Source organism: Schistocerca gregaria, chromosome 3, assembly GCF_023897955.1.
Source record: "Schistocerca gregaria isolate iqSchGreg1 chromosome 3, iqSchGreg1.2, whole genome shotgun sequence".
NCBI lineage: Eukaryota > Metazoa > Arthropoda > Insecta > Orthoptera > Acrididae > Schistocerca > Schistocerca gregaria.
In genome coordinates this window covers 413902961-413929222 of record NC_064922.1, presented here as the reverse complement: position 1 = coordinate 413929222, position 26262 = coordinate 413902961, and the positions used below count along the sequence as shown (strand labels likewise).

Sequence of the window (26262 nt, the reverse complement as noted above, 5' to 3'; positions counted from 1 at the left end):
GGAAACTTAAGTGAAGTACAGCATGCAAGTTATGAAACTCGTACTAGTTAAATAAACTATCTATAAATTAAGGTTATATGAAACAAGTGATGAAAATTCCAGTCCTTATCAGGCCATTGTGAAACACCCTGCTGGAGAAATTTAAGAGAGTAAGAGTTAACAACATAAGGCAAATGAAAGCAGAGAAATTTAATTTAGATAGTATATACTTATGTGAAATCATGCACTACCAGGGCTTGAAGTCTGTTTCCCAACCAATGAAACAAAGGGAACTCATGTATGGGATACCTAACAGAATCACAATTTAAGGTTTATATGCCCATTAGCCTCTCCCCCATTTCTCCATCTGAATAATGGACCTTTTAGCAGTGGAGTGGCTTGCTTGCCTCAGTGACACAGATAGCCTTAGCAATGATATCATAAAGATATCTTTGGAGAGGCCAGACAAACATACGGTTCCTGAAAAAGGGCAGCAGACATCTTATTATGTGTCTGTGGGGGAGGAGGGGGTTGACACTCTGGATGATAGTAGATCTGGTTTTGCAACACTAGCCGATATAGCCTCTGTTTATTGATATCGCAGACAGCTTAAAGCAAAGGAAAACTACTGGCCATGGCCATTACCCCAATTCCAGTTGTTTCTGTTATAGAGTTGGTATTCAGAATCTTTTCTTTTGCTCACATATCTGTTAATGCTCATTTTTAACCTCTGATGCAAACAGAGAGTTGTTATAAGTTTAACGTGTGTATCTTCATATCTGTCTGTGGCATTGTAGCTCCCAAACAAACGGCCTGATTTCAATGCAGTTTTTTTTAAAAGCTGGTTTAATATGGATGGTTCTTAGCTATGTTCCATGAAAATCTGTTCAGCCACTTAAATTTTATCAGATAAATTAAGTAAAAATTTTTCCCACCAGCACACTCTCTTGGCAGTGCACTTACTTCCAATCTGATTTAGAATTATTTCCACTGCTTGTTGGTTATGTTAGCTAAATTAGCTAACTATATGGTAAAACATAGTCCAAGAATGTATTTGTGAATTAAAAAAAGAAACACGTAATCCACATAAGTGAAAAAGATGTCATGTTGCGATTTTATGCCTCTTCCTGGGAAGTATTTGTGTGAATGTAGGGACAGAGTGTTTATTGGTCCATGACTTCCAGCAAAAGATAAAGTTTACAATGCATGAAATAAACATAAATTTAAAATTTTGAAAACCCATGACCCATAAAACATATAAAAATTAAAAAATATATGTTTGCCCCTTTAAGTTTAATATAAGTACTACAATTTTGAGTCAAGTATCTTCACATGGTGGGACCACTAAGTAAATAAAATAAAAACAGAATACATCTAAAAATGATAAAGTATGAAATTTAAATACAAATAATGTACCTAAGCAATGTAGATAAACATAAAAAATAATATGTAATTGTTGAGTCTAAGTCTTAATTAAGTTACTCTGAAAAATTTGTAATACAGACACAACCTTCAACGATGCCTGCCCTCACACGAATGCTCATTAGGGCCACTGCACTTGGTCACGTCTTGTGCTTTATTATAAAGCCTGAGTTAGTGTGTTATCATCAAACCACTGTAGGATTTAGGCCTAGTAAGACAGATTAATCAATGAAATTACGTTTGTACATAATTATGTAAAAATACAATATGAAATAAATAGGTAATTCTATTCTTCAACAATGTTAGGGTAATTAAGACAGATTGGTTTTCATATTTTATATAGTAAGTAATTATATCTTCAGTAGCTATTTACAGGTTCTTGAAACTTGCAGGAGTGGAAGAGATGACACCAAATAGAAGAGGCTTATACCCTGAAATAACGAAAGTATGCTGTTCTCGAAAAGATAGCTGCTGTAAACTTTTTTGCATATTTTTTTAAATTTTAATTCTAAGTTTTTTTTTGAGATTGTACTTTATGAGCTCTACATTCTATGATACACCCGGGTTTCTTCACGTTAAAAATGATTACCAGTAAAATTATGAATTTGGATAATCTAGGTCATAAGAGCTTGGCTGCAGAACATAGTTAAATCTGCGATACCTTATACAAATTTGCAAAATGTCAATGGATTTTGTAGAATAATCCTTTATTTTAGGCGTTGACTCTTTGTATACTTTGGAAACCCCCTTACAGTTTAGATTTCCACACATGCTTCTGCAGTGGTACCATATTTTATGGCCTATAAGATGCACTTTTTTCTTCAAAAAATTGCCTTCAAAATTCAGGTTAATCTCATACGTGAAATTAATATAAAAATACCCAGTGCTTCATTTAAAATTTCCACCAGTCTTAAAAATGGCCATATAGTCAATGCTGCAGGAAACTCTGAAAGGGAAATTGAGACATGGAAATACAGATCTTTCTGTTAATCTGGTAGTACTTACTTTACAATTACAGCCTATTGATGTCTTGATATATAGACCATTTGAAGTGTACATGAGAAATCAATAGAACAAATGGATGATGGATGAAACCCAACATGAATTCATGCCAAAGGGAGCTTTAAAACATCCTACAATCAAACAAATGGCTCAGGGGATAGACCAGTCATAGTCTAGAGTGAAAGAAGACATTATTATTAAACATTTCAAGAAGTGTAGCATTGGTAATGCTCTCAATGGCAGGGAAAACCATCTTATATATGAAGAGGACAACAATGACGAAGAAGAAGAAGAAGTTCAGATGACAATTTTCAGGGATTTTAAAGGTCAGTTCAGTTTTCTAAACTAAGAATTTTTTTAGTAATATTCAGGTAAAAATGTTATTTAAAAAAAAATCTTACAAAATTAAGGTGCATCTTATAGTCTATAAAATGTGGTATGTGTACACAAGAAAGTACAGTACTGTTTCAAAACATAGTTCATTTAATTCATGGATGTCATTAGTCATAAATATACATTATAAGTATATTTCTTTCCAAATGAAGATTTTTGTTTACCAATACCAATATGTATTTATTACTGTAGAGAGATTTTCCTTAACCATGGACAACTAATATGAAGACTCCTGTTGAAGAACACACACTTCATCCACAACACCATTTTACTTAGAAATATTTATTTAATATTCTCTCTGCCTGGTTCTTTCCTCATGTGCAAAAAAGTCATCAACAAGTCTTAGACACTGCCCTATATACATAAACACATCAAAAACCACTCTGCACTTCCAGGTGTTATGGCTTCTGTCTGTCTTATTCTGTTCATGAACGGATGGGTGAAAAGGGACTAAGTGTATGCTCCAGCACACGCTCAACTGCTCTCATTTTATTCTCATGGTATCCGCTCAAGATAGACAATAAGAGACATTAAAATTGTTGCACAGTCTTCCTTGAATATCTAGTCACTAATTTTGTCTAGCAAGCTTTCCTCAAATCAACTCACCTTTCTTCCAAAGGTTTCCATTTACGGTTCCTGAGATTTCCTTTTTATGGGCTGTAATGAAGTTTTAAACACTAACAACGCATCTGAATTTGTTCAATACCTGGTGTTATGTCAACTTAATAAGGACTTCAGACAGAGCAGAACATTCAAACTGGTAACACTAGTAACTCATATGCAGTTTCCTTTACAAACGCTTTGCACTTCACCTGGTAAACAGAAATAATTATCAATTCAAGTATTTAATTTTTAGAAGCTAACTAAAAATTTCTGATTGTTGTTATGCATCAGTCTTTCTTGACAATATGCGACATTTTTTAATGTGAAAGTCACTGAGAACCTACGTCGCTGGTGGTCATGGAAGGCGCCGTAATGGCTGTACGACACATTGAATGCCATCCTCTGACCGATAGTGCAACCAATGAACCCAATCGAACATGCCTGGGATAGATTGAAAAGGGCTGTTTATGGATGACATGACCCACCAACCGCTCTGAGGAATCTACGCCTAATCGCCGTTGAAGAGTGGGACAGTCTGGACCAACAGTGCCTTGATGAACTTGTGGATAGTGTGCCACGACGAATAAACGCATGCATCAACGCAAAAGGACATGCTACTGGGTATTAGAGGCACCGGTGTGTACAGCAATCTGGACCACCACCTCTGAAAGTCTCGCTGTATGGTGGTACAACGCGCAATGTGTGGTTTTCATGAGCAATAAAAAGGACAGAAATGATGTTTTTGTTGATCTCTATTCTGATTTTCTGTACAGATTCCGGAACTCTCGGAACCGAGGTGATGCAAAACATTTTTCATGCGTGTCACTATTCTCTAAGTTAATTTTTTCTGCTTCGTCTGAAACATACGTTTTCGTTTGTTCCCTTTTTTCTCACCGTTGAAGATAGATATTTAAGATATTACAAAAAAGCTTCCAATTTTATTTTGAAGATGAAGCAACTAAAATACACTGCACGAACTGTTTCTCCAGTTTTGTCGTATTTCACACTGGGTGGATACCAACAACTTTATTTAGCATATAACTATTACTTTTCGCTTCAATAAATGAAAGTGCATTCTAAACTGCTTGTTTTGACCCATAAATCATTGTCAGGGCATGTCGGGAAGCACGTCTTCTCTCGATATTCGACCATAGCTGTTTTTCATTTAAGTAGGCGCCTGCAATTTATACACCTTTTTCGAACAAAGAAAGCGTTTATAATTGTTTAAGTCACTCACTGTCCTATTGCCTTCCACTTAGTTTAGCAGAAGCTGCTTCGGTGCCGCCGACGGTGCAGCTCTCAGTTGTGCTGCTAGATACAGGTCTCGCGCCGCGCGCTGTCTTCTGCTCAGGGAAATAAGAAAAGTGAACAGATTTTACATATTCTTCGAGTGACATAACTTAGATTTAATTGACTTAATTAATTCTGGAGTTATAAGTCAGAAAGTATTACACTGTAAGCTTTTCACTTTTGTTTCACTGACTGGAGCCCCATACCTGGCTCTGGTCTGAAAAGAGGTATTCAGATCCAAAAGAAAATAAGATATCATGGATGAATGGCATTATGAAAAGGTTTATCTGAAAACGCAGTGAGAGGAAGGTCTGGAAGAGGAAAGGTAGTGGAGGGCTGCGCTTTAAAATTCCGCACGGCGTGGCAGAATCCGTGGAGCTGGCTCTGATGAGAACAGTAAAATGCGCGTGTTTTTAACCACAGTAGTAGACATATTTGATTCCTATACTACTCATTCTACTAGGTTAGTTAAAAATTCGGCAGTACAGCAGAAAGTGTTCTGCTCAGGAAACAATTTCAATTTAGGTCTAAGATTTCTTTTTCTATCATTCAGATATTTTATGTTAATGAGTAATTTACGAAATCGTCTTGTGAAAGAAAGTGAAGGTGTATAGCATGAACGGCTGGGAGGCTCCTAAGACAGGTTCAGCCACTTAATTGGAGAGGTTCTCCCAACCCTTCGCGCCTGCAGGCACCTTCCCTTCGCCAAATATGAGAGCTGTGTGTGTAAGTGCATCTGTTAAGTGTAGGTGACGGAAATTGGTGTCTGTGTATAGTGCAGTATCACGTTTGTGTTGGAGATGCTGACAGAAGGGTGGAGCTGGAACCTGGTACCTGCATGTATCTTACCGCTCTCAAAGAGCACCAAGGGGCCGTCGAGCTTAACATCCACATCCGATGGACGGATCACCAAAAGTGTGGCATGCCCTCACTTCAAGAGACGCTGTAGAGAGGTTTGGAATTTAATCCAGGACACTTGGGCAAAGACTGGGGATCAGGGACTTTACACCGCCACGCTTCCTGTCCACTCTGCCTTTATCCAAAGGAAAACTGTAATTCGTTCTGTGGCAGCATATTAAACTCTTCTCTGACCTACCCTTATATTTAGTGATACATAGAGATGGTCTTTTTTTCAGTATATCGTTGATGTGCTACTTGATTTTTGAGTGGATGTTGTTTTTGTTGTGCTCTTCAGTCCTGAGACTGGTTTGATGCAGCTCTCCATGCTACTCTATCCTGTGCAAGCTTCTTCATCTCCCAGTAACTACTGCAACCCACATCCTTCTGAATCTGTTTAGTGTATTCGTCTCTTGGTCTCCCTCTATGATTCTTACTCTCCACGCTGCTCTCCAGTACTAAACTGGTGATCCCTTAATGTCTCAGAACATGTCCTGCCAACCGATCTCTTCTTCTTGTCAATTTGTGCCACAAACTTCTCTTCTCCCCAGTTCTATTCAATACCTCCTAATTAGTTATATGATGTACCCATCTAATCTTCAGCCTTCTTCTGTAGCACCACGTTTCGAAAGCTTCTATTCTCTTCTTGTCCAAACTATTTATCCTCAACGTAATACTTCCATTGATGGCTACACTCCATAAAAATACTTTCACAAACGACTTCTTGACACTTAAATATATGCTCGACGTTAACAAATTTCTCTTCTTCAGAAATGCTTTCCTTGCCATTGCCAGTCTACATTTTATATCCTCTCTACTTCGACCATCATCAGTTGCTCCCAAAATAGCAAAACTCCTTTACTTCTTTAAGTGTCTCATTTCCTAAACTAATTCCCTCAGCATCACCCGATTTATTTCGACTACATTCCATTATCCTCGTTTTCCTTTTGTTGATGTTCATCTTATATCCTCCTTTCAAGACACTGTCCATTCCGTTCAACTGCTCTTCCAAGTACTTTGCTGTCTCTGACAGAATTGGCATGTCATCGGCGAACCTCAAAGTTTTGATTTATTCTCCATGGATTTTAATACCAACTCCGAATTTTTGTTTTGTTTCCTTTACTGCTTGCGCAATATGCAGATTGAATAACATGGGGGAGAGACTACAACCCTGTCTCACTCCCTTCCCAACCACGGCTTTCCTTTCATACCCCTTATAACTGCCAGCTGGTTTCTTTACAAATTGAAAATATCCTTTCGCTTCCTGTATTTTACCCCTGTCACCTTCAGAATTTGAAAGAGAGTATTCCAGTCAACATTGTCAAAAGCATTCTCTAAGTCTACAAATGCTAGAAACGTAGGTTTGCCTTTCCTTAATCTAGCTTCTAAGATAAGTCGTAGGGTCGGTGTTGCCTCATGTGTTCCAACATTTCTACGGAATCCAAACTGATCATCCCCGAGGACGTCTTCTACTAGTTTTTCCATTAGTCTGTAAAGCATTCGCGTTAGTATTTTGCAGCTGTGACTTATTAAACTGATTGTTCGGTAATTTTCATGTCTGTCAACACCTGCTTTCTTTGGGATTGGAACTATTATATTCTTCTTGAAGTCTGAGGGCATTTCGCCTGTTTCATATATCTTGCTCACCAGATGGTAGAGTTTTGCCAGGACTGGCTCTCCCAAGGCCGTCAGTAGTTCCAATGGAATGTTGTCTAATCCGCGGGCCTTGTTTCGACTCAGGTCTTTCAGTGCTCTGTCAAACTCTTCACGCAGTATCGTATCTAACATTTCATCTTCATCTACATCCTCTTCCATTTCCATAATATTGTCCTCAAGTACATCGCCCTTGTATAGACCCTCTATATACTCCTACCTTTCTGCTTTCCCTTCTTTGCTTAGAACTGGGTTTCCATCAAAGCTCTTGATATTCATGCAAGTGGTTCTCCTTTCTCCAAAGGTCTCTTTAATTTTCCTGTAGGCTGTATCTATCTTACCCCTAGTGAGATAAGCCTCTACATCCTTACATTTGTCCTCTAGCCATCCCTGCTTAGCCATTTTACGCTCCCTGTCGATATCATTTTTGAGATGTTTGTATTCCTTTTTGCCTGCTTCATTTACTGCATTTTTATATTTTCTCCTTTCATCAATTAAATTCAATATTTCTTCTGTTACCCAAAGATTTCTAGCAGCCCTCGTCTTTTTACCTACTTGATCCTCTGCTGCCTTCACTACTTCATCCCTCAAAGCTACCCATTCTTCTTCTACTGTATTTCTTTCCCCTATTCCTGTCAATTGTTCCCTTATGCTCTCCCTGAAACACTCTACAACCTCTGGTTCTTTCAGTTTATCCAGGTCTCATCTCCTTTTTGCAGTTTCTTTAGTTTTAATCTACAGTTCATAACAAGTAGATTGTGATCAGAGTCCACATCTGGCTCTGGAAACGTCTTATAATTTAAAACTTGGTTCCAAAATCTCTGTCTTACCATTATAAAATCTATCTGACACCTTCTAGTATTTCCAGGCTTCTTCCATATATATGACCTCCTTTCATGATTCTTGAACCAAGTGTTAGCTATGATTAAGTTATGCTCTGTGCAAAATTCTACCAGGCAGCTTCCTCTTTCATTTCTTAACCCCAATCCATATTCACCTACTATGTTTCCTTCTCTCCCTTTTCCTACTAAAGAATTCCAGTCACCCATCACTATTAAATATTCGTTTCCCTTCACTACCTGAATAATTTCTTTTATCTCATTATACATTTCATCAATTTCTTCATCATCTGCAGAGCTAGTTGGCATATAAACTTGTACTACTGTAGTAGGCATGGGCTTCGTGTCTATCTTGGCCACATAGCGTTCAGTCTGCTGTTTGTAGTAGCTTACCCGCATTCTTATTTTTCTATTCATTATTAAACCTAGTCCTGCATTACTCCTGTTTTATTTTGTATTTATAGCCCTGTATTCACCTGACCAAAAGTCTTGTTCCTCCTGCCACCGAAATTCACTATTTCCACTATATCTAACTTTAACCTATCCATTTCCCTTTTTAAATTTTTTAACCTACCTGCCCGATTAAGGGATCTGACATTCCACGCTCCGATCCGTAGGACGCCAGTTTGCTTTCTCCTGATAAAGACAGCCTCTTGAGTAGCCCCCCCCCCCCCCCCCGGCGAACCGAATGGGGGACTATTTTACCTCCGGAATACTTTACCCAAGAGGACGCCACCATTATTTAATCATACAGTAAAGCTGCATGCCCTCAGGAAAAATTACGGTTGTAGTTTCCCCTTGATTTCAGCCGTTCGCAGTACCAGCACAGCAAGGCCGTTTTGGTTAGTGTTGCAAGGCCAGATCAGTGAATCATCCAGACCCTGCAACTACTGGAAAGGCTGCTGCCCCTCTTCAGGAACCACACGTTTGTCTGGCCTCTCAACAGATACCCCTCCGTTGTGGTTGCACCTACAGCATGGCCATCTGTATCGGTCAAGCACACAAGCCTCCCCACCAACGGCAAGGTCCATGGCTCAGGGGGGGATATCATTAATTACTCTCTCATGTAGTTTCTGAACAATAAATTCTATGACATTTTGAAAAAAAACGCGACTTCTGCCAGGTGTTTGCACACAAGTGCTTTTTTAGATATGTAGATGGTAACTTTGTCATTTGCCCCATGGCAGGGAGAAGGTAGATGATTTTCTGAAACATCTGAATTCATGCCACCTGAATATAACACTCACAATGGAACTGGAAAAGATAGACATCTCCCATTCCTGGATGTATTAGTTAAGAAAAAGCCTGATGGCACCTTTGGGCACAGTGTGTACCACAATGCGACACACAGTGACTTATACCTGCAAGCCAACAGCAGCCACCATCTGGCACAGAAGACCAGAGTGCTCAAAACTCTAATCCACAGAGCACGTACTCTGTCAGACCCCGACAGTTTGGCGATGGAAATAGAGCATTTACAGTAGGTGTTTAGCAACAATGGACTCTGAATTAGAGACATCCAGGAGGCACTACGACGTGCCAGTCAACCACAGGATCCAGAAGAGTCAAAGAGAGTGGCATACGTGACAAATGCTGGGCCGATCTCTGCCAAGATTAGTGGAATTCTCATGTAACATGACATGAAGAGCGTATTTTGTCGATCCACTAAGACTGGGACAATGTTGGAAAATGTAAAGGATGACCTGGGGTTACGGAAACCAGGCATTTACAATATACCATGCAAATGTGGGAGGGCATACATCCGTCAGACCACCAGGACTGTGGACACCAGGTGTAAAGAACACCAGAGGCACACCAGACTCAGACAGGCAACCAAATCAGCTTTAACAGAACACCGCCTAGAGCTCAGTCACTTGATTAACTACCAATGACACCAAGACTATCACACAGATCCATAGATATTGGGATAGTGCCATAAAAGATTCCACCCAGATCAAGAGCATGGAGAATCTCATCAGCCGTGACACTGGATACCAGCTCAGCACGGCCTAGGATCCAGCTCTTGAACTCCCGAAAACTCAACGCAAAACACATCGAGATTTCACAAGAAACAGGAGTGGAGACCGAGAAAACAGCCACGAGACAGAGCACCAGACATTACAGATTTGTCCTGACACTCCCGAGATGACAACCACCCTAGAGCCCGGCCACATTGGGCGCGGAATTCGGTTGGAACACCAACTGTCAGAGGGAACCACTGGAGCCGCACCTGGCGCGGGACGGAACACTCGACGCGGCGCGGGCCGATTACGAACCGCCCAGCAAGGGACAGAAGAGGAAACCGAGGAAACAGCAATCAGATAGAACACCAGAGATTACAGACCGCTTTTGACAGACCTCAGATACTACAGCCTACCGGTGCACAGAACTGAAAACAAAGGGTAATACTGGCCCACATAGTTGAAAAACTCTTCAAAACAGAAAGAAGACTTATACGCAGTATCACCAAACTACATCCCACAACCCCCAGGAATGAAGTGTACACAATCTCAGGCATAGAACCACTACAAACCAGAATAGCCGAGCTCAGGGTGAGATACGGAAAACACATACTCCACACGAAGCCAAACATGGAGCATATTGTCACCACAAACGGAAGAGAAAAAAGAAAACCTACCTACAAATACGTACCACCCTCAAGCACAATAGCCCAAAACACAGGCAAAACATTCCCTGACCTCGTCCTAATCCTGCAACCCCTAATTGAAAACACAACAACAGCAACTCACCTAGATGAAAGGATAATGGATTAACCACAAACACACATACACAAACACAAGGAACAAACAAACAGTCTAAACAACACCAAACACCTGACAACATCGAACACTCCACCTCAGGATCCATTAACAATTAAAAACCTCAACCAAAATTGAAAATACCCAAGGAAGACACGCAACACCACCTACAAGTGTATACTATTATAACCAAAAATTATTGCAAAGCAATATATCTACAAGAGATTACCGAAATATATGTACAAAGATGAAGAAAATCACCCTTGATACCTACCATGTAAATTCTACCAAATTCTTTTTTTTTTTAATTTCACTATGGGACTTCTAATGTCATTAGTCGCCTAGAACTTACAACTGCTTAAACCTAACTAACCTAAGGACATCACACACATCCATACCTGAGGCAGGATTCGAACCTGCGACCATAGTGGTCGCGCGGGTCTAGAGTGCAGCGCGTAGAGACGCTCGGCCACCGCGGCCGGGTCACCAAATTACTTATAAATTACATCTCACTTATGTATCTTCAAACTTCCCATGCACATAACCCTCTCACATATTGTCTTTCTATATATATATATATATATATATATATATATATATATATATATATATATATATATATATATATATATATCTTTTGTATGTATTATGTCTTTTGCTTTTACTATGCCTTCTGTTCTTATTATGTCTTTTGTTTTTATTATGTCTTTTTCTACTAAAAACCTATGCTATATTAAAATAACGTTACTTAAACTTTTTAAACTTTTGTTATATATAAAAAAAGGAATATACTGTAATACTTGTAACAAAATTGTAAACCATTTATGACAATGCACTTGCGAGAAAAATAAATTGTATCATCAAAAAAATAAATGTGTAAAACCCCTATGGCTGAAAGGGACGCCAGCATGCCGTCAAACAGCCCGCCCTCCTTCCTTAGAGGTGTGAATTAAAAGTTAAAAAAAAAACAGATAAGAGAAAACAAATAAACGCCCAAGGACCAGTCTCAGGTAGCACCTGAAAAAGACAGCGAGTTATGCTGTCGAAATATCGTGCGAGAACAACGCGAACATAAGGCAGAGGTCCTGTTTCTTTTTTTTTCCAAAATGTCAACAGAGAGCCGGAGCCGGGAAAGCCTGAAGAATTAAATAAATTCGTTCTTTGTAAGTAATGAGTTGGATATTATGCAACAAGACGTTGAAGATTGGAAATATTGATGCCTGCGTACGAGGCTTGCAATGATACGAAGTGAAAAAATTGTTGTTTGACAAGCTCAAAAATAAGTTTCTTCCAGTTGCAACTGTATCCACATATACACCTAAAACATCGAACTTTCCGCGCTATTCACTGACTTTGTTCATGAGCTATATTAATCGCTGGTGTACTTTTGGCAGTATTCCACTTGTTCTAAGGAACTGGATGTATTTTTTTTTATTTTTTTAATACAGAAATTAGGGGAGTGGCCATTTGCAGCTAAGTACTTAATCATTCTTTAACAAGCATTATTGATGGTTTCGTATACTGCAGACTCTCAAACAATTAATTTAATACTTGTTACCAGCATAAATACTAACGCTGCTTGGTTCTTGAAAGCCATTCACATACCGAAGAAACAAACGTGGGCCAACCACAAAACCCTGTGAATTCTACTGGTGATTTGGCTTCCAGATAACACCATACTCTGGCTCTAACTATGACTCACCAACGGCTAATTTTCCTTTCCACTGTCGTCATACAGCAAGACGTATTTGTGTTTCTACAGCTTCCATCGCGCGCTGCTCACTGATGGCGCTTGGAGCCCCACCCGGTACTCAGTGTTCTGCACCACTAGGATGGACGGAACGCTGGACGTGTGGGACATTCTGCAGCAGCAGAAGGAACCCTGCCTCAGCGTCAAGGTTAGTTATGGCAATTCTTCTATAATCATAAGGTTATTCGTGTGCACTCTACAGCCTATATGATACTTTAGTTCCGAATTAATTGCTCTGCTTCCAATCACAGGCTAACGAAGTTCTTAGCATTTACCTTCGAATACTTAGGAATTCGGATTCAAATCTCTGTACGTAGACAGAGAATTCTTTGCTTCCAATGCGCAGCGTGTAGTGGACATCCTTCTTCCTAGGTAATGTTCTCCTTATTATTCCACTTTTAATAACACGCGAAACACACATTCTAACCGACATTTCAGATAATTTTACTTTGTTTAACGCGGTATAAGATATGGGTTTCAAGCTCATTTTCTGAAAATAGGCTTGTAACTCAAAACCTACGTCGTTTAAAATAAGACACTAGTTTGTAAAACACAGCCAGTAATGTGTGTTTTCTTTTGTAATTACCAATAATGTTTCATTAAGAACCCTCAGTGACGTGAGTTAAAATGAATCCATTCTAACTCTGATTAGTGGGAAAAGTCACCTGCATGATTTAATTTCCTCAGCCACTGCTAAAGTGGCGTGCAATTCTAGAGCTACACCTTCAGTATCCATCCTACAGATATGTATCAACAAAGTAAAGAATTCACAGCAAGGTGCCATAAGCTGTTCCCGAGCAAAGTGGAGGAGGAAAGGATATAATCACTAACTGAAACAGAAAAGGCTTAGAGCTTGCAGAACGTTTATTACAGATCGACGAAAAAAAACTGTATTCAAAAATTCTCCTTAAAGTCTGTCTACATAAGATCTAATCGATCTAAAAACATTGTGGAAGCAGAAGATACACTACTGGCCATTAAAATTGCTACACCAAGAAGAAATGCAGATAACAAACGGGTATTCATTAGACAAAAATGGTTCAAATGGCTCTGAGCACTATGGGACTCAACATCTTAGGTCGTAAGTCCACTAGAACTTAGAACTACTTAAACCTAACTAACCTAAGGACATCACACATACCCATGCCCGAGGCAGGATTCGAACCTGCGACCATGGCGGTCCCGCGGTTCCGGACTGCAGCGACAGAACCCCTCGGCCACCAAGGCCGGCATTCATTGGACAAATATATTATACTAGAACTGACATGTGATTACATTTTCACGCCATTTTGGTGCATAGATCCTGAGAAATCAGTACTCAGAACAACCACCTCCGGCCGTAATAACGGCCTTGATACGCCTAGACATTGAGTCAAACAGCTTCGATGGCGTGTACAGGTACAGCTGTCCATGGAGCTTGAACACGACACCACAGTTCATCAAGAGAAGTGACTAGCGTATTGTGACGAGTCAGTTGCTCGGCCACCATTGACCAGACGTATCCAATTGGTGAGAGATCTGGAGAATGTGCTGGCCACGGCAGCAGTCGAACATTTTCTGTATCCATAAAGACCCGTACACAGACCTGCAACATGCGGTCGTGAAATGTAGGGTTTCGCAAGGATCGAATGAAGGGCAGAGCTACGGGTCGTAACACATCTGAAATGTAACGTCCACTGTTCAAAGTGCGAACAAGAGGTGACCGAGACGTGTAAACAATGGCACCCCATACAATCACGCTGGGTGATACGACAGTATGGCGATGACGAATACACGCTTCCAATGTGCGTTCACCGCAATGTCGCCAAACACGGATGAGACCATCATGATGCTGTAAACAGAACCTGGATTCATCCGAAAAAACGACGTTTTGCCATTCGTACACCCAGGTTCGTCGTTGAGTACACCATCGCAGGCGCTCCTGTCTGTGATGCAGCGTCAAGGGTAACCGCAGCCACGGTCTTCCGAGCTGATAGTCCATGCTGCTGCAAACGTCGTCCAACTGTTCGTGCAGATGGTTGTTGTCTTGCAAATGTCTCCATCTGTTGACTCAGGGATCGCGACGTGTCTGCACGATCCGTTACAGCCATGCGGATAAGCTGCCTGTCATCTCGACTGCTAGTGATACGAGGCCGTTTGGGTCCAGCACGGCGTTCCGTCTTAACCTCCTGAACCCACCGATTCCATATTCTGCTAACAATCACTGGATCTCGACCAACCCTAAGAGCAATGTCGCGATACGATAAACCGCAATCGCGATAGGCTACAATCCGATCTTTATCAAAGTCGGAAACGTGATGGTACGCATTTCTCCTCCTTACACGAGGCATCACAACAACGTTTCACAAGGCAACGCCGATCAGCTGCTGTTTGTATATGAGAAATAGGTTGGAAACTTTCCTCATGTCAGCACGTTGTAGGTGTCGCCACCGGCGCCAACCTTGTGTGAATGCTCTGCTAAGCTAGTCATTTGTATATCACAGCATCTTCTTCGTGTCGGTTAAATTTCGCGCCTGTAGCACGTCATCTACGTGGTATAGCAATTTTAACGGCCAGTATTGTATAATTCCAATGAGCAATCGCTCACCTGTTGTTGAACTGTGCATAGTTCTTGAGAATAGAATAAACAAAAACCAAAAAAGTATACAGTTATGTAACTGAAAACTATTGTGCACTAACGAAAATAGATGGAGAGCTTAAACATCGAAATACGAAACACTACTCAGTGACAATAAATTCGGTACACCGTAAGGCTGATTTTTGGAATGAGCAATACTTCCGCTGCCCAAATGCGCCATGCCGAAGTGAACTTATGGCAGGACTGCCTTCCCGCCTCACCCCGCCCACACATAATGTGCCACAACCATGGCGCAGGGCCGAGTCACGTCCCAGTCGCGTCGTGTTGCAATTTGCGTGGTCCTATTTGAATCTGCGCTGCGCAACGCCACACGTTCTATACGCGTCTCAATTTGCGCAGCGCGCTTTTTTTGTAACTTCACTGATTCAAATGGGACCACGCAAATTGCGGCGCAACTGGGACGCGCCGCGCCTGCGTGAGGTCGGTAGCTTGGCGTTGTGGTTGTGGCACAGTTTCTTGAGCCGCGCGTCACGCGAGTACTGTGAGAAGGGTGAAATGGGGAGCGGGAAGGCACTCCTGCCATAAGCTCACTTCGGCATGGTGCATATAGGTAGGGAAGTATTGCCCATCTGAGAAATACAGCCTTACCGCATACTTAATGCTACTATCACTGAGCCGGCCGGTGTGGCAGTGCTGTTCTAGGCGCGTCAGTCTGGAACAGCGTGACCGCTATGGTCACAGGTTCGAATCCTGCCTCGGGCATCGATGTATGTGATGTCCTCAGGTTAGTTAGGTTTAAGTAGTTCTAAGTTCTAGGGGACTGATGACCACAGATGTTGAGTCCCATAGTGCTCAGAGCAATTTGAGCCATTTGTTGTTCTGGTCTTCCGTCCTGAGACTGGTTTGATGCAGATCTCCTTGCTACTCTATCCTGTGCAAGCTTCTTCATCTCCCAGTACCTACTGCAACATACATCCTTCTGAATCTGCTTACTGTATATATCTCTTGGTCTCTCTCTACGATTTTTACACTCCACACTGCCCTCCAATACTAAATTGGTGATCCCTTGATGCCTCACAACATGTCCTACCAACCGATCCCTTCTTCTAGTCAAGTGTGCCACAAACTTATTTTCTCCCCAATCCTATTCAGTACTTCCTCATTAGTTACGTGATCAACCCTTCTAATCTTCAGCATTCTCCTGTAGCACCACATTTCAAAAGCTTCTATTCTCTTCTTGTCCAAACTATTTATCGCCCATGTTTCACTTCCATACATGGCTACACTCCATACAAATACTTTCAGAAACGACTTTCTGACACTTAAATCTATACTCGATGTTAACAAATTTCTCTTCTTCAGAAACGCTTTCCTTGCCATTGCCAGTCTACATTTTATATCCTCTCTACTTCGACCATCATCAGTTATTTTGCTCCCCAAATAGCAAAACCCCTTTACCACATTAAGTGTCTCATTTCCTAATCTAATTCCCTCGGCATCACCTGACTTAATTCGACTACATTCCATTATCCTCGTTTTGCCTTTGTTGATATTCATCTTATATCCTCCTTTCAATACACTATCCATTCAATTCAACTGCTCTTCCAAGTCCTTTGCTGTCTCTGACAGGATTGGAATGCCATCGGCGAACCTCAAAGTTTTTATTTCTTCTCCATGGATTTTAATACCAACTCCGAAATTTTCCTATGTTTCCTTCACTGCTTGCTCAATATACAGATTGAATAACATGGGGAGAGGCTACAACCCTGTCTCACTCCCTTCCCAACCACTGCTTCCCTTTCATACCCCTCGACTCTTATAACTGCCATCTGGTTTCTTTACAAATTGAAAATATCCTTTCGCTCCCTGTATTTTACACCTGCCACCTTCAGAATTTGAAAGAGAGTATTCCAGTCAACATTGTCAAAAGCATTCTCTAAGTCTACAAATGCTAGAAACGTAGGTTTGCCTTTCCTTAATCTAGCTTCTAAGATAAGTCGTAGGGTTGGTGTTGCCTTACGTGTTCCAACATTTCTACGGAATCCAAACTGATCATCCCCGAGATCGGATTCTACTAGTTTTTCCATTAGTCTGTAAAGCATTCGCGTTAGTATTTTGCAGCTGTGACTTATTAAACTGATTGTTCAGTAATTTTCATGTCTGTCAACACCTGCTTTCTTTGGGATTGGAATTATTATATTCTTCTTGAAGTCTGAGGGCATTTCGCCTGTTTCATATATCTTGCTCACCAGATGGTAGAGTTTTGCCAGGACTGGCTCTCCCAAGGTCGTCAGTAGTTCCAATGGAATGTTGTCTAATCCGGGGGCCTTGTTTCGACTCAGGTCTTTCAGTGCTCTGTCAAACTCTTCACGCAGGATCTTGTCTCCCATTTCATCTTCATCTACATCCTCTTCCATTTCCATAATTTTGTCCTCAAGTACATCACCCTTGTATAGACCCTCTAATACTCCTTCTACCTTTCTGCTTTTCCCTTCTTTGCTTAGAACTGGGTTTCCATCTGAGCTCTTGATTTTCATGCAAGTGGTTCTCTTATCTCAAAATGTCTCTTTAATTTTCCTGTAGGCAGGATATATCTTACCCTTAGTGAGATAAGCCTCTATATCCTTACATTTGTCCTCTAGCCATCCGTGCTTAGCCATTTTGCACTTCCTATCGATCTCATTTTTGAGACGTTTGTATTCCTTTTTGCCTGCTTCATTTACTGCATTTTTATATTTTCTCCTTTCATCAATTAAATTCAATATTTCTTCTGTTACCCAAGGATTTCTACTAGCCCTCGTCTTTTTACCTACTTGATCCTCTGCTGCCTTCACTACTTCATCCCTCAGAGCTACCCATTCTTCTTCTACTGTATTTCTTTCCCCCATTCCTGTCAATTGTTCCCTTATGCTCTCCCTGAAACACTCTACAACCTCTGGTTCTTTCAGTCTATCCAGTTCCCATCTCCCTAATTTAGCACCTTCTTGTAGTTTCTTCAGTTTTAATCTACAGGTCATAACCAATAGATTGTGGTCAGAGTCCACATCCGCTTCTGGAAATGTATTATAATTTAAAACCTGGTTTCTAAATTTCTGTCTTACCATTATATAATCTATCTGAAACCTGTCAGTGTCTCCAGGATTCTTCTATGTATACAGCCTTCTTTCATGATTCTTGAAACAAGTGTTAGCTATGATTAAGTTGTGCTCTGTGCAAAATTCTACCAGGTGGCTTCCTCTTTCATTTCTGAGCCCCAATCCATAGTCACCTACTACATTTCCTTCTCTCTCTTTTCCTACTACCGAATTCCAGTCACCCATGAGTATTTAAGTTTCGTCATCCTTCACTATATGAATAATTTCTTTTATTTCATCATACATTTCTTCAATTTCTTCGTCATCTGCAGAGCTACTTGGCATATAAACCTGTACTACTGTAGTAGGCGTAGGCTTCGTGCCTATCTTGGCCACAATCATGCGTCCACGATGCGGTTTGTAGTATCTTACCAGCATTCCTATTTTCCTATTCATTATTAAACCTACTCCTGCATTACCCCTATCTGATTTTGTGTTTAAACCCTATAGTCACCTGACCAGAAGTCTTGTTGCTCCTGCCACCGAACTTCACTATTCCGACTATATCTAACTTTAACCTATCCATTTCCCTTTTCAAATGTTCTAACCTACCTGAGCCATTTATTGTCACTGAATAGTGTTTTCTTTCGCTATTTAAGCGTTCCACCTCTTTTCGTTAGTACATAATAGTTAGTCAGTTACATATATCTGTATACTGCTTGTTCACAAAGAGAAGATCAAATTCAGGAGGGAGTGCTGGGTATAGAAGAGGTAAGCTCCACCTACCGGCACACAGCATATTGGCGGGGTAATAAGTCGCGCTAACGTTACGCAGTGCTGGCAACACTCTGGCGTCCACATAAAAGTCGTGCTCCAAGCGGTATACACAATGCCATCTATTAGCCGCAGCAGCAACTGTTAATGTTGCGCATATACTAACGCAAAAGCGGACAGCGGTATAATAAAAGACTGAAGGATACGTGAAATTATTTATATGTAAATCCCAATACCGCAATTTCGACGGTTGGCCGTTTGAAGTGAAATCGAAAGTTTCATATTGATTGATACTGCCTATTGTTATTAATTTCGTAACAATTCTCTCGGACAATTTGGCATTATACAGAACTAGTAGAAAAACTTACATTGTGGCAGTAAAAAGAGATGGAATAAATTTGAATAATTTATTGACAATTGTTATGCTGTATTGTACCCCCGAATACATCACTCAGAATCACTTTCATTGTACTCCTCTTCTGTGTGTGCTTCATGTTCGTCGCTACTGTCCGTTTCGGCAGTGTTAATAATGATATTGTCTATTGCTCGTTCAACACCACCATCACGCCTCCAATATTCTTCTTCTAGTTGTTGGACCTTCCTGCAGCACCCATCCCAGTCATCGGCAGTTCAGACAAAAGGGATTCACTCTCTGTCCCAAAAAGGTTAACTTTCGACATGTCCCCTGAAAAGTTTGCGCTCCATAAACAACCGTTTTAATTTCGCCCATGCTAGTTCTACTGCGCTCAATTGTAGGGAAGCAAGCGTACAACCATGTGACCTTTCTTTTTTAGCAGGTCTATGCTCTTGTATTAAAGCGAACAGAAGCTGCTTTCTCATGCTCTCATTAAAGACGATCCGCCTATTTTGAAGGCATTCCAACATCCTCACTTTGGCGTCATACCATGTGGGTGTTTTCTCAACCTGTCTGTTATGGTATGGAGCGTTGTCCATCACAATTACCGACTTCGGAGGAAGTTTCGGGAGCACTTTGCTTGAAAACCACCTTTCAAAATTTCCTGAATTCATCTGACCAACCTTTAGTTGATTTAGCCCGTAATTTTAGTTCGGCTTCCCTGACAAATCTCTTCCTTGATCCAACGCTTCGAATTATTAGTCTTTTGGAGGACGTTCCCTAAACCACAACGCCGACAATATCACTCTTCTGCTATATTTACCTACTGTCATATTGCTGTCGATCCACGTTTAATCCAAATAAGAATATTTCTGTGGCTGCTTCCCTCAGATGTGTCATTTGCACAATGAAACGCGACCGCCAATCAACAATGTCTCCACGCTTTAGCCATAAAGACAGTTTATTTTGTACTTTTTGCCATGTGAATCCCATGGATAACAAAATATTCCGCAGTGAAGTAATACCCCAAGTCCAACCGATCTTTATCCAACTGGATTTTTCCAGTAGATCTTGGCCTAAATAAAAAAGGGTTAGAGAGTCAGACTGTAAGAATGTGTAGTTAGAAGTAACAAGGAGACGTTTCCAGGTGCAGAATCTACTTTTTTAAAGCACTTATAGAGTAGTTGTTAGTTAGTGTAGTAGGTTATGGTCCCTGGTGACGTACTAGGCAGACACATTTAACTGAATTGAGTGAAAATGATTATAACAGTCCTTGCTATTAATATTAAAAACATTGCGGTGTAATAGGATTCGTGCGCGTCCCCTTCGGTACAGCAATCAAGCACCAAAACCGCTACGCTGACTAATTGCAGCTTTAGGCTAAATTTTATATGCCTATTGCAGGACAAGAAATTCTTTCATACCATACAAACAAAACGACTACAGTAATTCAGATAAACGGTAAGGCAGATTCAAAGCAATGTCGAACTGAAAAATTTGAACTGAAATTTACCTTTTTTTGCCGGAGTTTCTGGTGATTTTTCAGGGTTATCTTTAGAAAACCTACGTATTCTTTTCACGGAACTGGCGCTCACCCACGTATAAGTAACTTTTCATGTTATTGGCTGCGAAAGAGGGTGGAGCAATTTTTTATTTTTGCTCCCTTCTTCGCAGCATTTAGCGACATTACTAATTATTTTTCTTTCTCGACTCCGTAGTGTGCTGCTTTTCGCTCTTCTCCGAGGAGTGGATGGAGTATTTGGCGTTGCCCGCGATGGGCCAGGAACCTCTTCGTCACTCATAATGCAGTGTAAACTTCACTGAGGAACGTAACGAAGCTTACCAGTCACTTTACAATGGCTACGCACAGTTCAGTATTACACCACTGACGTTGGCAGCGGCCGGACTCTAAACACAAATGAACCGAAGTGGATCGATTTTAACGACTCAGAACTAGGGGGGCCTGGCTCTTCTTTTTGTGAACAAGCAGTATTTTTTGTTTTGTTTTTCCTTTTGTGAAGAAGAATGCATAGTCCATTGGTCACTGGAATTTTATCTTCTGCCTGCGCAATGTTTTCAGAAGGAACAGACGATTCATCTTGGGGTAGTGAATAAGGAAGAAAGGGATATTATAAAATCATGTGATCTAGAAGCAAGACAGGAAAATAAAACAAGGTTATGTACTTGCTGCCCGTTATGCTAATGTATTCCAAAAATGACCGGTATATTTGAAACGGCAATAAAAACTAAACGAGCAGCGATAGAAATACACCGTTTGTTTCAATATGCTTGGGACAACAGTACATTTTCAGGCGGACAAACTTTCGAAATTACAGTAGTTACAATTTTCAACAACAGATGGCGCTGCAAGTGATGTGAAAGATACAGAAGACAACGCAGTCTGAGGGTGCGCCATTCTGTACGTCGTCTTTCTGCTGTAAGCGTGTGCTGTTCACAACGTGCAAGTGTGCTGTGAACAACATGGTTATTCCTTAGAACAGAGGATTTTTCTGGTGTTGGAATTCCACCGCCTAGAACACAGTGTTGTTCCAACAAGACGAAGTTTTCAACGGCAAAGTAGCGCTGTCCGAAACCGGCGCCGAGGCAACAGTGGTGCACCTCGAGACATAGCTGACAGGGGTGAAAGACGGATGCGGAGATGTGTACGTGCGAACAGACATACAACTGTTGAGTAACTGACCACACAGTTGAACCGACAGTCCCTCCTCAACTACTGTTCGGCGAATGACGTTGCATATGAGCCCCTGTAGCAGGCGCCTGGTTCATGCACCCTTGCTCAGTGCTGTTCTTCAGCTATGAAGGCAGCTGAACGTCCACTGAGTGATGACAGGCAGCCTCTCGAGACGAATCACGTTACATGCTCCATCAGACACACGGGTACAGGCCGGTCGAGGGTGTGTTGTGGTCTGGGGAATGTTTTCGTTGAATTGCCTGGTTCGTCTCGCCGTACTGGAAGGCACAATGGATCAAGACAAGTATGCATCTATCCTTGAGGAACATGTCGACCCCAACATGCAATTTGGTTTTCCTTGGCACAATGGCATCTACCATTGTGACAGTGCAACGTGTCACACAACTCGCAATGTATGTGAGTGGTTCCAAGACCACTAGGGTGACTTTACTGTACTCTCCAGGCCACCAACACCCCCTCCCCTACCCTCCCCAAATTTAAATCCAATCGCGAATCTGTGAAATCACCTCGATCGGGCTGAACACGCCACGGATCCTCAACCTTGTAACCTAGCACAGGTGGCCATGTACTGGAGCCGGCATGGCTGCAGATCTCTGCCTCTACCTTCCAGAGCATCACTGACTCTCTTTCTGCACATCTGCTCCGCAAAAAGTGGTTATTCAGACTTCTGACAGGTGGTCATATTACATCATTATCTATCCGTCTTTGTCTGCAAGTCCAAGGAATTTCGCAACACATCCCATCATTTCCTATTACTAATGTAGGCCTCTCTCCATCTAAATAAGCACACAGGCGAGGACTCACCAATTCAGAATTTGCTTTTTTAATGCAATGTGCACTATAAATTAAGGAGTCTCTTCTAAGGATGAATTTTTCTTTTCTAACTTAAAGTATTTTTGTACTACTAAAGTATACCTTATCATGCAGTTTCAGCTTCATTTGATGATGAGAACCAGTGCCTACTCGACTTTAAAGATTTGAATTGATATTTGCAGCAGGCCGAAGTGGCCGAGCAGGTCTATGCGCTACAGCCTGGAACCGCACGACCGTTACGGTCGCAGGTCCGAATCCTGCCTCGGGCGTGGATGTGTGTGATGTCCTTAGGTTAGTTAGGTTTAAGTAGTTCTAAGTTCTAGGGGACTGATGACCTCATAAGTTAAGACCCATAGTGCTCAGAGCCATTTGAACCATTTTTTGATATTTGCATATATGTGAATTGGCGACTAAATTCGATTGAGTGAATGAAATGCGTAAATAAACTATGAACATCTTCATTGGATTCTTTACTTGAATCACTTAAACAAACAAAGTTATATCCCATACTTAGGCCTACTTTTAGAAACAGTTTTTTTTATTTACAGTGCTTGGTGTTTTATGGACCTCCTTAGGGAAATAGCGCCCAAAGCTGGAAAGAAGTCCAATGTATACTGGATATGTCCTCAGTGGGGGCCTCATCCGAGATGTAAAGGAGGTCCTGCCTGCGACTATCAGAGGTGCAGGATGCAGTCATCTTCAAGTTGTGCCTCACCTCGGTACCAACGATGCTTGTCACTTGGATTCTGACGCCATCCTCTTTTCGAACAGGCACTGGCAGAAGTAATGAAAACTGCTGGTGTCGTTCATTGGTTGTAAGCAGAGCTTACAATCTGCAGTATTGTACCCACAACTGATCGAGGTCCTTTGAATCGGAATCGAGAAGAGGGTCTCAACCAGAGGCTCTGTCACTTCTGTGACTGTCTTGGTTGCAGATTTCTGAACTTGCGTTATGAGGTTGGGAACTGTGAGATTCCTCTTGACAGGTTAGGGGTGGACTAAACAGACAAAATAGCTACTCAGACAGCAGAGTACTTGTGCAGTGCATATAGCTTTTTTTTGTAGGCGGTGTGCTTTCAAATAAAATATGAAATGATGGCACTCAACTACGTACCCTCTGACTCAGAGTTGAAATATAGAAAGCTTTGACTGGTTTCGTTGTCTAGGGGCTGGTATATGTAGGTGTCGCATTATGAGCCAATTACTGCTGAGTGTACAGTATATATATGAATCAAATGGTCAAAGGTTCCTATCACTCGGCAATTGCGAATTTTTAATGCAACATAGTAATTTATAAATGAAAGATTGCAATTAAATAAAATCTGGAGGTACTATCTTAACGACTTTAAATGATGAATGTGATAGCAGAAGTACTGTTGAGAATGCGGTATATTTATGCAAAACACTTATTGGTGTTGATGGTTCAGCAAATAAATAGAATATAAGTTGAATAACAGGGAAACAATGGATTCCTACTCCATGTAATTAGTTATGAACGACAACAGAGCTCGCGAGATATTCACTTACGAATTCACAAGTCGGCACTCCAAAGTATTTCTATCTCCAGCGACCACACGCAAACTGCTCCACTCTCCAAGTCTTTCCCGCTACCGTATCTCGCACCATATTGTCCAGGACTCCTTCGTGTCCTCTCCTATACCCCTTAGAACTCCCTCTGTCCTTTCTCAAAATGATGCTCCTCCCCCACCTCCATACAGTCTCTCCACGTGTCCCTTTTGGAACGATCACTGTGATTGGCTAGAGTGCTCCCGCCCTGTCTCCAAGACAACGCACACTCACAAATGTAACGAAACACATTCGAAATACTGGATTTACATTTAAATAATTTGAAATTAAATAAATATTCCTACGACTGGACCATGAACACGCTCTAACACAAATAATTAAATACATAAACAAATTAAATAATCATATATCAAAGGAATGGGAACAAATGATAGGCCAGTAGCCTAAAGTGCCAGTGCTTTCCAAACACAGTAAATATTTCACCAATTTCTTCATTAATAGTATATATCGGATACAAAAAAGACATAGACGAATAAATATATTTATAAGCAGCTGCTACCGTTTTTTCGTGTCACTGTGGAGTACTTATGGCCTGAAACGATCGATAGTAATTGGCCACTTTGACCTCCAATAAATCATGCGTTGTTCAAGTTACATGCCTGTAATTTATACCAATTTAGGTTTACACCAATAGCTTTCTAAAGATACGTCGATCGACAAAATCGGATGAACAGTTTAGATTTTGGAAATTCGTTGCTGGGTGTTATTTGTATGATGGTTGTTTTTTAAGTAAGGGCCGTTTTTATTTTTAAAAAAAGATACGAATACTTTTGTAAAAAACTTTTTATTTTCTGATTCTACACACTTTTACCTATTTTCTACATAGTTGCCTTGTTTATTTAAGCACTTGTCATACCGTACAACTAAGTTTTTAATTCCCTCTTCAAAGAATTCAGCCGCCTGCTCCGAATGCCTAGAGTTCACGGCCGCTTTCACTTCATCGTCGTCATTGAAGTGGTGCCCGCAAAGATGGTGTTTCAGGTACCGGAAAAGGTGAAAATCGCTAGGAGCAAGATCAGGGCTGTATGGTGCATGGTCCAAAACTTCCCAGCCAAAAGAATCAATCAAATCCCGAGTCTTTTGAGAGGTGTGAGACCTAGCGTTATCGTGCAGGAGCAAAACTCCTTTTGTCAGCATGCCGCGCCTTTTGTTTTGAATTGCTCTGTGGAGCTTCTTTAGAGTTGCACAGTATGCATCTGAGTTGATTGTCGTTCCTCGTGGCATAAAGTCCACTATCAAAATACCGCACCGGTCCCAGAACACAGTTGCCATAATCTTGCGCTTTGACAGCATCTGTTTGGCTTTGATCTTGACGGGTGAGGTTGTGTGTCTCCATTCCATCGATTGTCGCTTGCTTTCGGGAGTGATATGGGATACCCATGTTTCATCTCCAGTGACAATTTGATTCAACATGTTATCCCCTTCTTCCTCGTAACGAATCAAAAAGTCCAATGGAGTGGCAAATCTCTTCCCTTTGTGGTCCTCTGTGAGGAGTCTGGGTACCCACCGAGAACACAGTTTCTTAAAGTTTAGGTTTCCAGACACAATTTTGTACAAAACCGATCTTGAAACTTCTGGAAGTTCCAAAGAAAGAGTGAAAATTGTGAATCTTCTGTCCTCACGAATCTTTGTTTCGACTGCAGCCACCAAATCACCAGTGATCACAGAGGGCCGGCGTGAGCGTTCTTCGTCATGGACGTTTTGACGGCCATTTTTAAACTCTCTAACCCATTGACGCACTTTACCTTCACTCATTGCATTCAAGCCATAAACTTCTGTTA

General features: G+C 41.1%; 1 protein-coding gene across 1 annotated transcript in view; it reads left to right on the top strand.

The window, feature by feature from the left end:
* The window catches only part of LOC126355389 (dynein axonemal intermediate chain 2), a 211055-nt gene that overhangs the window by 142549 nt on the left and 42244 nt on the right, over positions 1-26262 (top strand). The window contains exon 6 of the mRNA XM_050005684.1: positions 12600-12735. Within this exon, the coding sequence (XP_049861641.1) occupies positions 12600-12735 (136 nt within the window). The remainder of the gene's footprint in view (positions 1-12599; positions 12736-26262) is intronic.